At 39.4% G+C, this 14320-nt stretch overlaps 1 protein-coding gene across 1 annotated transcript in view; it reads left to right on the top strand.

Moving 5' to 3' along the window:
- EZH2 (enhancer of zeste 2 polycomb repressive complex 2 subunit) overlaps positions 1-14320 on the top strand; it is a 378737-nt gene that overhangs the window by 354863 nt on the left and 9554 nt on the right. Inside the window, 3 exon segments of the mRNA XM_033930316.1 lie at positions 5920-6001; positions 11550-11630; positions 13743-13827. Of these exon segments, the coding sequence (XP_033786207.1) occupies positions 5920-6001; positions 11550-11630; positions 13743-13827 (248 nt within the window).

The raw sequence follows: 14320 nt of genomic DNA, 5'->3' as shown, positions 1-14320 counted from the left end.
TGATTCCAACTGGGAAGGGTCCACAAATATGTACCTATTATTCCCATAGGAGATTAAACACTTAACAGGGAAATCTAAGGAAGAGTAGCTTCCACAGCTAAAACGCTAGATTTAAGCTGAAGGAACTGTTTCCTCTGAGATTGTGTCTGTTCGCTACATCAGGAAAAATTTGAAGTTTAGCTCTGTTTTAAATGTAACCAACAATGTAACATATTTTGCAATACTGTATAATCCTTAGAGGATTCCAAAAATTGAGATATATTTAAACTGTCAGGAGACACCAATTGATCTATTTGATCTTCCCTCTGCAGCAATTTTGGAACTCCTGGAAATGTAATAAACATTGTCAGGTATAAAGGAATCCACCTGTGAATATTGAAGGATATCTTTTTAAAATACATTTTCAGGAGCTCCAACAGAGCTACATAATGAGAGACTAGAAAGTTAAGAAACCTAAGGTTCCTGGTTCTCATCAAATTTTCCATCTTCTCTAATTGGAAATGTAATGAAACACTATCCTTAATATTTGACTTCGCAACCAATTGTAAAGTAGTCACTGAAGTGTCTATTTTATCCACTCTCTTTTCAATCAGATTCAGTTGGTTTAAATGATCATTTACTTTCACAGTTATTTCAGAAGAAAACTGACAAAGCTTTGCTTGCTGCCAGTAGGTACTAAGGAGGGGGTCGGAGGGGGGTTGGTCCACTAGACCAGTGTTTCTCAATTCAGTCCTGGAGTACTCCCTTGCCAGTCAGGTTTTCAGGATATCCACCTTGAATTTGCATAAACTTGATTTGCATTCAGTGCCTCCATTATATGCAAATGACTTTCATACATATTCATTGTGGATATCCTGAAAACCTGACTGGCAAGGGGGTATTCCAGGACTGAGTTGAGAAACACTGGTCTAGTGGACCAACCCCCCTCCGACCCCCTCCTCAGTACCGAGTTGAGAAATTCTGCACTAGACCACCAAGCTTGTTTGATAGTGGGCTATCAGTGGGGGGAGGAAATTTTGCTGTCGGGGAGGGCTTTTTTGTTTTTATAGGCGCCACTCTTGTGTGTATGCTGTGCACACACAACAGCTGCACCCATAAAAAAAGCAGCCTCTACTATCCCTGCTTGCCAGTTCAGGCTGGGAGAGCAGGGGCTACTTTTTTTTTTTTTTTACATGTAGGCGGGAGGAGGAACTGTACTCGTGATTTTTCTTCTGAGCACAGCTCTTCTTCCCCCTTTACCAGCAATTTTCCACATACATAACATGCATATAATTTGCATGTTATTGTGCTGAGAATCGCCAGTAAAACAAAATTTGCTCCCATCACTGTATTTTTTACCATGGTATCGGAGCTTAGAGAATCTGACCCTTAGTAAATATCATAATTTCTAATGACGAAGTAATTGGGTGTTCCAATATGGATTGCAGGAAATCTCTCAGTTTGCTCCCCAAAAATAATTTTCTTGCATTTTCCATATACCATGTACAAAGGAATTATCTCCTGCTTGAGAATCAGAACATAAAGATGTAGTAACACAACCCACATGGAATGCCTGTTGTGAGACGTAAGCCCAGGGAATTGTTCTGAAATGGCACTCCTATAACTCGACACTGTGAACCACCTTGAGGATGAAAGCAATAATTTATTTAAAAGTGGTAAATTTTAGAGGTTTACCCAGATCTCTACTCCAGCCATCCAAAGCTGTCTGGGTAATTTCTGGGAGGTTGGCAAGTTTCCAGTATTCTACCAAAATAAGAAACTGATATTTTTTCTGACAGTTCACCAAGTAAAAACTGCCTAATTTTGGTTCCAGTCTCCAAAGATAAAGATTGTGAGCTTTAAGGTTGCTATGTAATGTGATAGCTAGAGATAAGCATAATGTGCTGCTGATCCTGATAACTATTTCTGTCAAAATTGGCAAATGTCATGATTTTCCCATTGTCTTCCAAGATCTGTTCCATCAGCTGCAATCCCTCCATTTGCCATTACCAAAATGTTACATTTTCAGCCCCTGGGATGAAACTACGATTGGTAAAAACACACTGATATGAGGATTCTGATTCCAGATAAGAATCGGTTGTTTCCATAAGAGTCTAAGGGGGCAGAGCAGTATGCAGCCTCTAATTGGTTAGGACAATTTTTGGTGTTGTACATGTAATAAATAATTGAAATGCCAGGGATAAAAATAGTCTTTTTCTATAGCAGTGTTTGTAAATTGTTTATCATTTAGAATCCAGTCTCTTAAATGTCACAAAAGACAAGCTTAATTGTATAAATTAATATTAGGGAGTCCCATATCACCCTGTGACCAGGAGCTCTGCAGGAATTCACATAAGAACATAAGAATTGCCGCTGCTGGGTCAGACCATTGTGCTCAGCAGTCCGCTCCAGTGGTGGCCCTTAGGTCAAAGACCATTGCCCTAACTGAGACTAGCCTTACCTACGTACGTCCCGTTATATCTTAGGCCTTTACCCTCCCCAACAAAACTTTGACACCAAAGTTTGCAAGGCATTAAGATCATTTTTCAAAAGATATAAAGGGTGCACCTGGAGAGTATACAGCCAATTTGAAAAGATGACCATGCAAAACAAGTATTTCTCCGGAGACAAGCAGGAGAGAAGTAGTCACACTTGTTAGTAAAGCCCTTAGACCAGGGGTGTCAAAGTCCCTCAAGGGCTGCAATCCAGTTTTCAGGATTTCCCCAATGAAGATGCAATGAAAGCAGTGCATACAAATAGATTTCATGCATATTCATTGGGGAAATCCTGAAAACCCGACGCCTTTGACACCCCTGCCTTAGACTGATCCTGTGTGTCGGTGCTGTCCTATAGCAAAAGTAAGCCTTTGGTTTAATGAGCATGTGCAGGAATTCCTGTCTTCAGTGGTCCCTCCCCTTGATATTCAGTTTTTTTCTTAGCCGTTCCTGTCAAGTCACAGCTCTCCCTCTCTCACACACAGAAATTTAAAAATAATAATAATATTTATATCCTTTTGTTATTCCCTCCTTTATATATAAAGATAAAACCATCATTTCTTGTTAAAAAAGAAAAAAATGCTATCATAACTACTTGCCGGCTTCCTGCCTCCCTCCCCCCTCCCGGAGCTCAGGTTTGGCACTGCAGGGGGAAGCGTAATCAGCACCACGCACAGATTTTCAACTTTAGGTGCTAAATATTTTCAGCATACAGATTGTCATTCTTCTATTGTGGTTCACTGTGGCCACTGTACCAGGGGGCTTGAACATAATTGCCAACTGTGTTACATCATATACAATATCATGTGCATGATTATTTCATTCTGCTTAGCCCTCTAGAAGGAAACAGAACTAGTTGGACAACGATCCTCTAAACCTGTACACTCTACATTTTTAATCTGCAAATTTATTTACTGTTTATGGACCAGAAATATCATTTGTTAAAGCTCAACTCAGCGTGCTTGAGGAACACATTCATCCACGCTGAGCGTAGGTTGTTAAATCCACAAAGCTTTTGAAGAGACCATTCGGGACTCCTGAGGAAGATCATTTTGGTCAAAACACAAACCATGTTGGGTCCTCTTCATCAATCAGAATTATGGATTACTTCAGTGCCTTTAAATTGAGGATTATCTTCTTGCTCTAAATAAAGCCTACATCAGCAACATCAGACTCCAAAGTCTCTTTTGTTTTGGACTTTTACCCTTTTGTGGATTCTAAAGTTCAACCTTCTTGTTTGTTCTCGATGGAATTCCATAGACCTGCATGCTAAAATGCGATTGTGTCCAAACTACCTCTCAATTACATAGGTATACTATTCACAGCCACTAGCTCTGCGCTGACATGCACTCATTAGGTGGTACTGACCAGCAGTCAACCTAGGAGTTTATCATTAACTCACATTTTATCCATAATGAAGAGAGAGTCTTTGAGCTCAAGGCCATGCCCTAGTTGCTGATTCACCTTAAACAAGGTTTCGTCATAACTGAGTAGTTCTTTGGATTCATTCTAAGTTCCTTCCTAGGTAGGGTTGGAATTCCACTTTAACCTGGCAATTGTTTAGCAACATTCTTCCCAAACTTCATTCCTATCCTGGTTAAAGCGCACTGTGAATGTTGACTACAAGAAAGTCTTGGCAGCCTGAGTGGAGTGGACTAAAGCCCATAGACAGTTCACCCTAACAGGATAGGTGCAGCCATCAGTAAATGTATGTTATCCGGTTGGCTAGTAGACTGCATCTCCTTCTCTTATGCTATGGCTGGCCTCTAGAGAGTCATATCATGGCTCATGTCATTACAATGGCTGAATTGGTAGCCCATCTGAGATCAGTCTCTGTAGAAGAGATTGCAAAACAGTGATGTAATCCTCTGTCTTCATATCTTATTACTATCTTGAGCAGGATTTCAAACGAAAGAACCAGTTTTGTCACTGTCCTTCAGCATTTATTTGGGGACTAGAACCCAAGTCCTCCCCTCCAAGGCCTCTTTTGTTTCTATTCCAGGCTCTTTCTGAAAAAAAAAAAAATTAAGAAAATAAACAGGCTTTCAGCTTTGCTTGTTGCAGGACACATTGTTTTTCCCTTATATTTTCTTTAAATAACCTGATATCTAAACTAAACTAAAACTTAATTTTATAGACCGGGTCTTCAACCAAAAGGTGCTCAACTCAGTTTACAATAATATAAGTATAGTACATAAATATAAAAGAAGAATGAAATCTAGAATGGCTTAAGGCTCCTTTTACTAAGGTGCGCTAGCATTTTTAGCGCCCGCTACATTGCCCCGCATGCTAACCCTATGCTACGCACCAAAAACTAACGCCAGCTCAATGGAGATGTTAGTGTCTAGCATGTGCGGCAAATTAGCGCACGCTAAAACCGCTAGTACAACTTAGTAAAAGGAGCCCTTAGTTTCCAAAGTGTTTAGTAAACAAGAAAGTTTTCAGAGCTTTCCGAAATAAAACAAAGGAACCTAGATTTCTAAGTGAAAGTGGTAACTCATTCCAAAGCTCAGTTAGTTTGAAAATGAAAGAGTGGCTGAATCTCTTGAAAGTTCTATTTTTACCCCTAAGGGAAGGGAATGTAAGTTTTAATTTATTTGAACTCCTAGCGAGATGAGATCTGTGTACATTCCAGTCTAAAGGAACCAAAGTAATAAAAATGCCAAAGAGAATTTTAAATGCAATACAAACGCACTTAAATTGAACTTAAGATACACTGGAAGCCAATGTAATTCCTTAAGCAATGGAGTTATGTGATCAAATTTACCCTTACCAAAAATGAGCTTGGCAGCAGTGCTCTGTGTCAGTTGAAGTCTCTGCAGACTGACCTTTGAAAGACCAGGTGCACTGAGTTGCAATAATCCAACCTTGACAAGATAATTGACTGTACCAATACAGAGAAGTGTTGCCGATGGAAAAAGCGCTCTCACTCTTCTCAGGATACGGAGACTAAAGAAACACTTTTTAATGAGAGAATTTAGCTGATCATTAAATGTAAGAGATGAATCAATAACAATACCCAATATTAGCGAAGAAAACTCAATTCTCATATAAGTATATGATGTCCTGGTTTTCCTTGGAGAAAATGAAGTTATTCTCCTGTAGCAGGTGTTCTCCGAGGACAGCAGGACCACATTTTCACATACCTGCTTACTTCCCCTAGGATTTCCTTGGTCCTGCGCAAGGACAGTAGGCAGGAAGGCACACACATGCCCAGTGGACACTGTCAAATATTTCTGGAAGTAAAGGAGCACTGGGGAGTGTATCCATGTCGGGCTCCATCGGTGATGTTGCCCACATGTGAAAATGTGTCCTGCTGTCCTCAGAGAACATCTGCTACAAGTGAATAACTTCCCTTTATTGATGCATTAATTGACAGTGCTTTACTAGTTATCCCCTCCCTCTTTCCAACCACTCATCTGCTCTTCTGGCTTTTGTCTTTTAGATTATTTCTCAGGATGAGGCAGACCGAAGAGGAAAAGTATATGATAAGTACATGTGCAGCTTTCTCTTCAACTTGAACAATGGTAAGTATATAGAATTTGTTTTGATTTTTGTAAACCTGTGTGTATAAATTATAGTAAATGTTAATTAGATGTGTTTTTAATTGCTTTAGCAAAGTTGTTCACCTTTAATGGGTGTTCTTTGTAGACAGCAGAACAAATTGAAAATGTGAGTGGTGACATCTTTACATTATATTACAGTTCCATTTATATGCCACATTTACCTATAAAGTTCAATGCGGATCACAATTAAATTATCCAACTCAAGTTATATACATCGCCAGAAGTATATATAACAACTTAACAGTTAAAAATGTAATCATTTAAATCAGTGGTCTCAAACTCGCGGCCCGCCAGGTACTGTTTTAAGGCCCTCGGTATGTTTATCATAATCACAAAAGTAAAATAAAACAGTTTCTTGATCATATGTCTCTTTAGCTATAAATTACAATACAATGGTACCTCGGTTTACGAGTGCACTGGTTTGTGAGTGTTTTGCAAGACGAGCAAAACATTTACAAACTTGGTGCCTTGTAAACTGAGCTTGCCTCGCTGTACGAGCGCCCCCCCTCCCCCCGTGATCCAGCATCCCCCCAGTGATCCGGCATCCCCCCCGCTCGCGTTGCCCCCCCTCCACCGCGATCCTACTCCCCCCCCCCCCCGAGCACGTCAATGACACTAAATTTACCCCGTCTTGGCACCAGTGCCGGTGCCCGAAGATCCTCCCTCTTCTGGCGCGGCCTGGGCTGGGCGGTGCGTCGGAAATCCTCCCTCTTCTGGGCTGGGCTGGGCTGGACTGGCTTTGAGCATTTGCGCATTCTCAAAGCCTTCTGGTCTCGCTCTCAATCTCGGAGAGAGTGAGACCAGAAGGCAGGTGGTAATTTTTCGGCTAACGCATGATAATCTTGTGTATGCGCTAAAAACGCTAGTGCATTTTAGTTAAAAGGAGCCCTTAACCAAAAGGAAAGATTTTTAAACTATAAAGAGTTTTCCTCATGCAAAATTGACATTTCTTTAATAAGATATTAACTATTTTTTCTGAGGCCCTCCAAGTACCTACAAATCCAAAGTGTGGCCCTGCAAAGGGTTTGAGTTTGAGACCACTGATTTAAATACTGCTTAAATAGAACAGCTTCTACAGAGCTTAGAAAATCCATATGTTTTTCTTTCTTTTTTTTAAATTATGCTTTTCTTAAATAATCACGCAAGCAAACACTTGTTCAAGTAACACAGAACTGGATACATAATACATTATAACATAAGTAAACAAATAGGAAACATTTTAAAGCTCTTCCTTGGACCCCCAACAAAGAGGGGGGACGTGTCTAGATAATGAGATTTTAAAAAAGTAACAGATACGTAAGAAAAGGCCTTAACATGATTTAAGCCCTAAAACAATCCTTAAGTAGCAATCAAAACAACTTGAAATTCATGCAGCCAACTTCTTTAAATTAATAAACATAGGTAATACCCAAATGTTTTGTACAACATTTACATGTGTAAGCCAGCAATTATTTTTGCACCCAATGACAAGATTTCCTGTCTCATTTCCCAAATTTTTTTTTCTAGTATTTTGTGTTTGTCATGTCACATCTGGGTAAATCCAGATCTTTTTTCCACAAAAAAGAACTTGGGCATTTTTAATGTCACATTTTGTTCAAAGATTCAAGAATTTCTGAGATATTGAAATCTTCATTTCTCATTCCTTGCTCATTAGTCTCTAAAGGATCTCCTATCTTCTTTGAGGAAATATAGTATATTTTTTTTCATGGAGGAATATTTTGAGAGAAAAACTTTAAAACTTCTATCAAATATTTCTTAAATGCATCAAGAGGAGAAATCACAGGCGATTTTGGAAAATTCAAGAAATGAAGATTCAATCTCCTATTATAGTTTTCTAACATCTCAATCTTATTAATTGATTATCTTTAATTATAGATGAAGAATTATCTTTTAAAGTTTCATTTTTTCCTTTAACAATATCAACTGGTAAATTAAATTTTTATCCCTGCCAAAGTCTCTTGATAAAATGTCAATTCTACTCACAAGAGAATATATTTCTTTAGTTGATGTATCCACCTTCATATCAAGCTTCTGGAGAGCAGTCCATAATTCTCTCTAACATCGCCTCAGGCGTTTTCTTGCTAGTTGAAATAGAAAGATGCTCCACAGATTTTCTGCTTAGCCCCAAAGATCCTACTACAAATTCGCCCCCAATGGGGGCCTCCAATTCAATGACTTCCACCGAAGGAAACTGCTCCAGATTCACAGGGGCCAAGGAGAGAGGCAGTGGGTTGTTCTCTGGAGGTGAGAGTGACACATCCAGTCCTGAAACCATAGAGTCTCCTTCCTCATAGGGCAACACTGGGAGTCCTCAAGAGCTTGAAGTCGAAGCATGGACTGCAAAAGTCTCAATAGTCAACTGCGAGAAAAGAGCGACTTTGGAGCTCGGGGGAAGTGCCTAGACCACTGCTTTTTTTTTTAGTATGCAGCATAATTGAAAGCAGAATAAAAAAAGACTCACAGAGAAACCTAAACACAGCCCCTTTAACACTGCTATGGGAGGAGATTAAAGTTCCAAGGGAAGAATATAGATGGAGAAAAGATGTTGCCCCAGGACAGAACCCCTGAGGTATGCCGACTGATAGCAGAATGGTAACGGAGGAGGATCTTCTAGAGCAAACACTAAAAGTGCGATGGGAAAGGTAGGAGGAAAGCCATGAGATAACAGAGCCCTGAAATCTAAATGAGGACATTGTGTCAATGAGTAGGCGGTGATCTACAGTCTCAAACGCCGCATATAGATCAAAGAGGATGAAGGTGGAGTAGTAGCCTTTGGATATGGCCAGGAACATGTCATTGGAGACTCTAGCAAGGGCAATTTCCTTAAAATGGAGAAGGCGAAAACCTGATTGAAGGGGGTCAAGACTAGCTTGAGAAGAAAGAAAGGCAAAACAATGGAAGTGAACAGAACAGCACGTTCAAATAGCTTGGATAAGAAGAGGAGGAAGGAGATAGGGCAATAATTGAAGGGGCAGATAGGGTCCAGCAAGTGTATTTTGAGGAGCGACATAACTACGGCATGTTTGAAGGCATTGGGTACAGTCACAGTAGAGAAGGAAAGATTGAGGATATGGCTGATAGTGGGGATGTTAGTAAGAGAGATGGTGATCAGTAGATGGGAGGAGATGGGATTGGAGGAACAGGTGGTGAATTTGGAGGAGGAGAGAAAATGTATAGTTTTCTCCTCTGTGATACTTGTGAAGGAAGAAAAGTTGGTGGAGGGATAGAGGAGGGACAGTAGGGTGGATGGGAGGAGGGAGAGGCAGAGGCAATTCAATCAAGAACTCAAGGTTAATCTTGTTAACCTTGTCTTGGAAGTAGTCGGCCATAGTCTAGGGAAAAACACTGTGCTTACTTCTAGCATAGCTTCTTACCAGCTGCAATTAATGAACATGCACTTAGAGAACAATGAGGAAAGTTATCTTATTCCAGTGGTTGATTCTATTAAGATTTTCGGTATAATTGTTGATGATATCTTGAATTTTCAGATGTATTAACTAGGAAGAATTTCTATATTTTGAGAATGATCTGGTCTGTTAGAGCTCTCTTTGATGAGAAATCCGTAGCTGTTTTGCTTCAAGCATTACTTCTTAACCACTTGGACTATTATAATGCTTTGTTATCCCAGGACAAGCAGGCAACTATTCTCACAACCCACCCACCTCCCCTGATTGGCTTCTCTGCTAGCTATCTGAACTGAGGAGACTCGCCCTGTGCTGGGCGGGAAGGCACTCGCACATGTGCGGTGTGGCTGACTCGAAACTTCTACGTTTCTACAAGCAAGCCTGCTTGCGAGGCTGTCCGCATCCGGGCTCCGTGGATGACGTCACCCATATGTTGAGAATAGCTTGCCTGCTGTCCCTGGATAACAACTGTTACGGTAAGTAACACTGTTTTTTGGGGACTTAGAACTGGACCTCTGACATCTCCAAGTTATTCAGGCTGCACCTGTGAAACTAGAGAAGGACACAGGGATGGGTACCCATAGGACAGGGATGGACACGGGACCTGCAGGACAGGGACGGAACCCATGGGGGTGGAGACAGGGACAAACTTTGTCCCTGTCATTCTCTAAAAACTTGAGACTAGTATCAATATGTACAAACTTAACACATCTTAGACAATTGCAACAGATTCATCCTTCATTGCTGGTATCAAGGAACATTTCTAATATTTAATAGATCCTTATTTTCCTGTTCATCCACTACACAGTTTAGGTTCTCTTCTACACACATATCTGAAAGTCAGTCCAATTACCTTCCCAGATGATGCAAAAATATAGGCAACTGAATCTTTGGAAAAGTTGAACCAAAATCAGATCAAAATGGAAGGCTCAATTTGCGATTTATAGATAGGCAAAATATTGTCACTTTTTATACTTTAATAAAAAGATTTAAATATAAAATCATAAGTGTTCGAGGCTTGTGCAAATGAGGACAGAGTCCGTGGGGACAGGGACAGAGCTCCCGGGGACGGGGATGAGATGGTTATCCATCTCTTCATATTGCTTCTAAGATTATTCTTTTGGTTCACAAAATTTATCATTTGGGTAAACTTATTTTTAGCCCAGTTTTTAGTTCCCTATATTCTTACAATTTATTAGGGATTCCATTTTAGTGATACAGTGCCAACATTATAAAGTACATTGTTTTGTCTTTTTAAGATCTGACCTGTCATTAATTAAATTTAAGGTAGGACTTTAAATGTTATCTTTTTGCTAAGGCTATTGGTTTGCGAGGACAGCTCACTTCTTCAATCTTTGTCAGAAAATCTGTGGAATCCTGTATATAGGAGAATGTTTCTTTTACAAATGGCTGAAGAAAATAATCTATAAAATTTATTGCCTAACTACCTACAGTAGTGTTGCTAGTACTGTTTCTGTACCATACTACGCTACTTTAGATGGATTTGCATGCACTGCCTCCTTGAGATGCAAATCTATCTCATCCAAATTTATTGTGGAAAACCTGACCTGGCTCCGGCTCTCGAGGACTGGAATTGCCTACCCCTGCACTAGACTGTTCTTCCCCCTTTTCTGCAATTAATTCTTGTTCTTCATTATTTTTGTATGTTAAATGGCATTAATTATATCAGAGGCATTCCAGATCTTTTCAACAGTGAGGCTACATGATCATAAAAAGTCTGGTCCCGTGAAAATTTTAGCTTCTTTGAGTTTGAATTATATTTATCTTTCTGGAGGCTCTTATCACCCAATAATTCTGCAAATGCATCAAACTCCTGTGTGGTAGCTTAGCTAACATTTTTTTAATAAAAATCTCAAGTGAGAATTTTTTAAATTCAGCTTGAATGAGCTCAGGTTAATAGGTCATAAAATGTTGAACCTGTATGAATAAGCATGATAATTATAGATACAGAAAAGAAAACCCTCAGGAAATTTAGCTGTAAGCTGATTTTAAGAAGGATTGCATATACTTTTGAGTGCTTTCTGATATATTTTATATATGTTAGGGAGAAATAAAGCAAGATAACACTTTTATTTTGCTTCTAGATTTTGTGGTTGATGCAACACGCAAGGGTAACAAAATTCGATTTGCAAACCATTCTGTGAATCCCAACTGCTATGCAAAAGGTAAATATGTTGCACAAGTAGAATTTAAACTTGGGGGAGGTTTTTTGTAACCAATAAGATCTTACAAATGTATATTTGAGTTTTACTTTATCTTGAAATTGAGGGGTTTGAAATTCACTTTTTTTGGAGGGTAAGTAAATAAGAGAAAAAAATTACGTGTGTTTACTTTAAGTGTGATTATGGCTGTGCAAGAAATGGGGATGCTTATTGATTGAATTTAGGTGTGCTGCATAAGTGACTCACTTGTGCATAGATAGAGGGATGTTATGTACAGTGAATATAAATGAGATACATTTACATCCTTTGGAGATCCAATGTATGTAAATTTCTAAACCTGTTGGCTCTGTGATGATGATGGATGCATTTGAGAATCACTGTTTTACAGGTTTCATTAACTGTTAAGCTGAACATGCACAAAGATTAAAGAACACTTAAAACTTAAACTTTTTGTTATTAATACTAAAATTTCCAGATACATACCGTGTTCCCTTGAAAATAAGACAGGGTCTTATATTAATTTGTGCTCCAAAAACACACTAGATCTTTATTTTGGGAGAATGTCTTATTTTCAGGGAAACATGGTATCTACCCTTGACACTTGTCATGTTATACCTATCCCTCCCTCCCATCCCTTTGTGCACTGGAACCCCACCAACCGCCTTACATACATCCAAAGCCTCAAAACTGGTGGTAGCACTCTGAATGGGCTGCTTCATGACTTTCCCTGCTGGGGTCCTTCCCTCTGCTGCATCTCTGATGACATCATCAGTGATGCAGCAGGGGGAGGGTCACGAAGTAGCCCGTTAAGTGGTGTTCCAGCGCACAAAGGGATGGGAGGGATCTTAACTAGGAATTATTTTGGAGGTAGGGCTTATTTTCATGGAAACATGGTATGTATAGGGATTTTATTTATTTATTCAATTTTCTATACTGTTCTCCCAGGGGAGCTCAGAATGGTTTACATTTAATTTATTCAAGTACTCAAGCATTTTTCCCTGTCTGTTCTGGTGGGCTCACAGTCTATCTAATGTACCTGGGGCAATGGGGGGATTAAGTGACTTGAAGGATGTAGAAGATGAAAAAGTGAGGCAAACTGGAAACAACCACAGCAATCACAACCCTCACTTATATGGGTCAAAGACAGGATGGCAAGAGAGCTAGCAAAGCCAATGATCCAGCTTTGGCTCATCTAATTGCCTCCTCTTTAAATGCAGCTTGCTTGTCTGTTGCTGTATTTCTTACTATTCCTTTTCAAAAATAAATACTAAACAACAGCAATTCTTTTTTTTTACTTGTCCTTTTAATGCAGTGTCTCTAGCATGCCCTGACGGGACCCGTTTCACCCACAAGTGCTTTTTCAAGGGTTCATAAAGGAGCTCTCCTTCAGCGTCCTTCCTCATTTGGGGATAGAGCTCTAGACCCAAATAAGTGAGGGTTGTGATTGCTGGGATTAAGTGACTTGTCCAGGGTCACAAGGAGCAGCGTGGGTTTGAACCCACAACCCCAAATTGTTGCGGCTGTAGCTTTTAACCACTGTGCCACATTTTGTAATGTTTAAGAGCCAAAAGACTTCAAAAGGTAAAAGCCAGACTGGTTATGGAATATTGAATTCAGGTTCTGTGTAACAAAAAAAAGGAAAAAACCTGTTTTCTTGAGGCCCTTGTTATTAAGCTGTGTTAAAAAAAACAGTGGCCTTACGATACCTTTACACAGATCTTTCCTGCTCGCTAAGTCCATTTTTAATGCAGGTGGAAAATAGCCGATTTTCTGAATTAATGGCTATATGTTAATGTTGCTATTAGTATGCAGCCATTAACAAAAATTTGTGCATAAGCACTTACCTTAAGGGCACACACACTAATCCTGCACTAATCATAGTAACTGATAAACACCTACTCTCTGCCCCTCAGACAAGCCCCCTCTGGAAAAAAAAAAAATTACATTTGTTTTTTAGCTTGTGGTTTGTGTCAACACATTACCACAGCATGTCCCGCAGTAAATTCTTTTAAGCTGAAGTAAACACCCACTAGTGCTTACTGCATTTTAGCACAAGTCTCCTTAACTACTTGGTCTACTTATTTAATAATTTTTTTCTTTGGTTTTATTTTGTAGTTATGATGGTTAATGGTGATCACAGGATAGGTATATTTGCTAAGCGAGCCATCCAGACTGGGGAAGAATTATTTTTTGATTACAGGTTGGTAAAACAAAATAAATCAATCATTTCCATGGCTTTGAAACATTAGGATAGTTTATTTTTCATTTTTTAAATTTTTTATTGAAATTTTAACACATGAAATGTAACAATAAATAAACAATAGGATAGTTTAGAAATTAAAGACTCATTTCTGTTACGTCCCTTCCAGATTCTGTACTATAGGTGTTTCACCTCAATCCACGAACCGGGTCTTGCAAAAATCCACACACTTTTCTCTTCTGCTCCTCCCATTTGGCAGAGGAAAACCGAGCCCCCTGCAGTTTTCATTTCTGTAAGTGAACCGTTCAAGAAGTCTTTCTGATCTGCTCTGCTTATTTTCTCTTTTTTTTTGCTAAAAGTTTGCTTTTTTCGGTGGCCTTGATTCTTTGAGACCCTTGGTAAGGGTTCTCTACCTGGGAAAGGACACAAATTCTGAGGAACTGGATTACAGCTTCACAGGACAAGCTTCGGGTAGTGGACTAGTGGAACCAGA

Source organism: Geotrypetes seraphini, chromosome 2 (genome assembly GCF_902459505.1).
Source record: "Geotrypetes seraphini chromosome 2, aGeoSer1.1, whole genome shotgun sequence".
Lineage (NCBI taxonomy): Eukaryota > Metazoa > Chordata > Amphibia > Gymnophiona > Dermophiidae > Geotrypetes > Geotrypetes seraphini.
The sequence above is the reverse complement of the archived record's forward strand: the minus strand, read 5'-3'. Positions and strand labels throughout refer to the sequence as shown.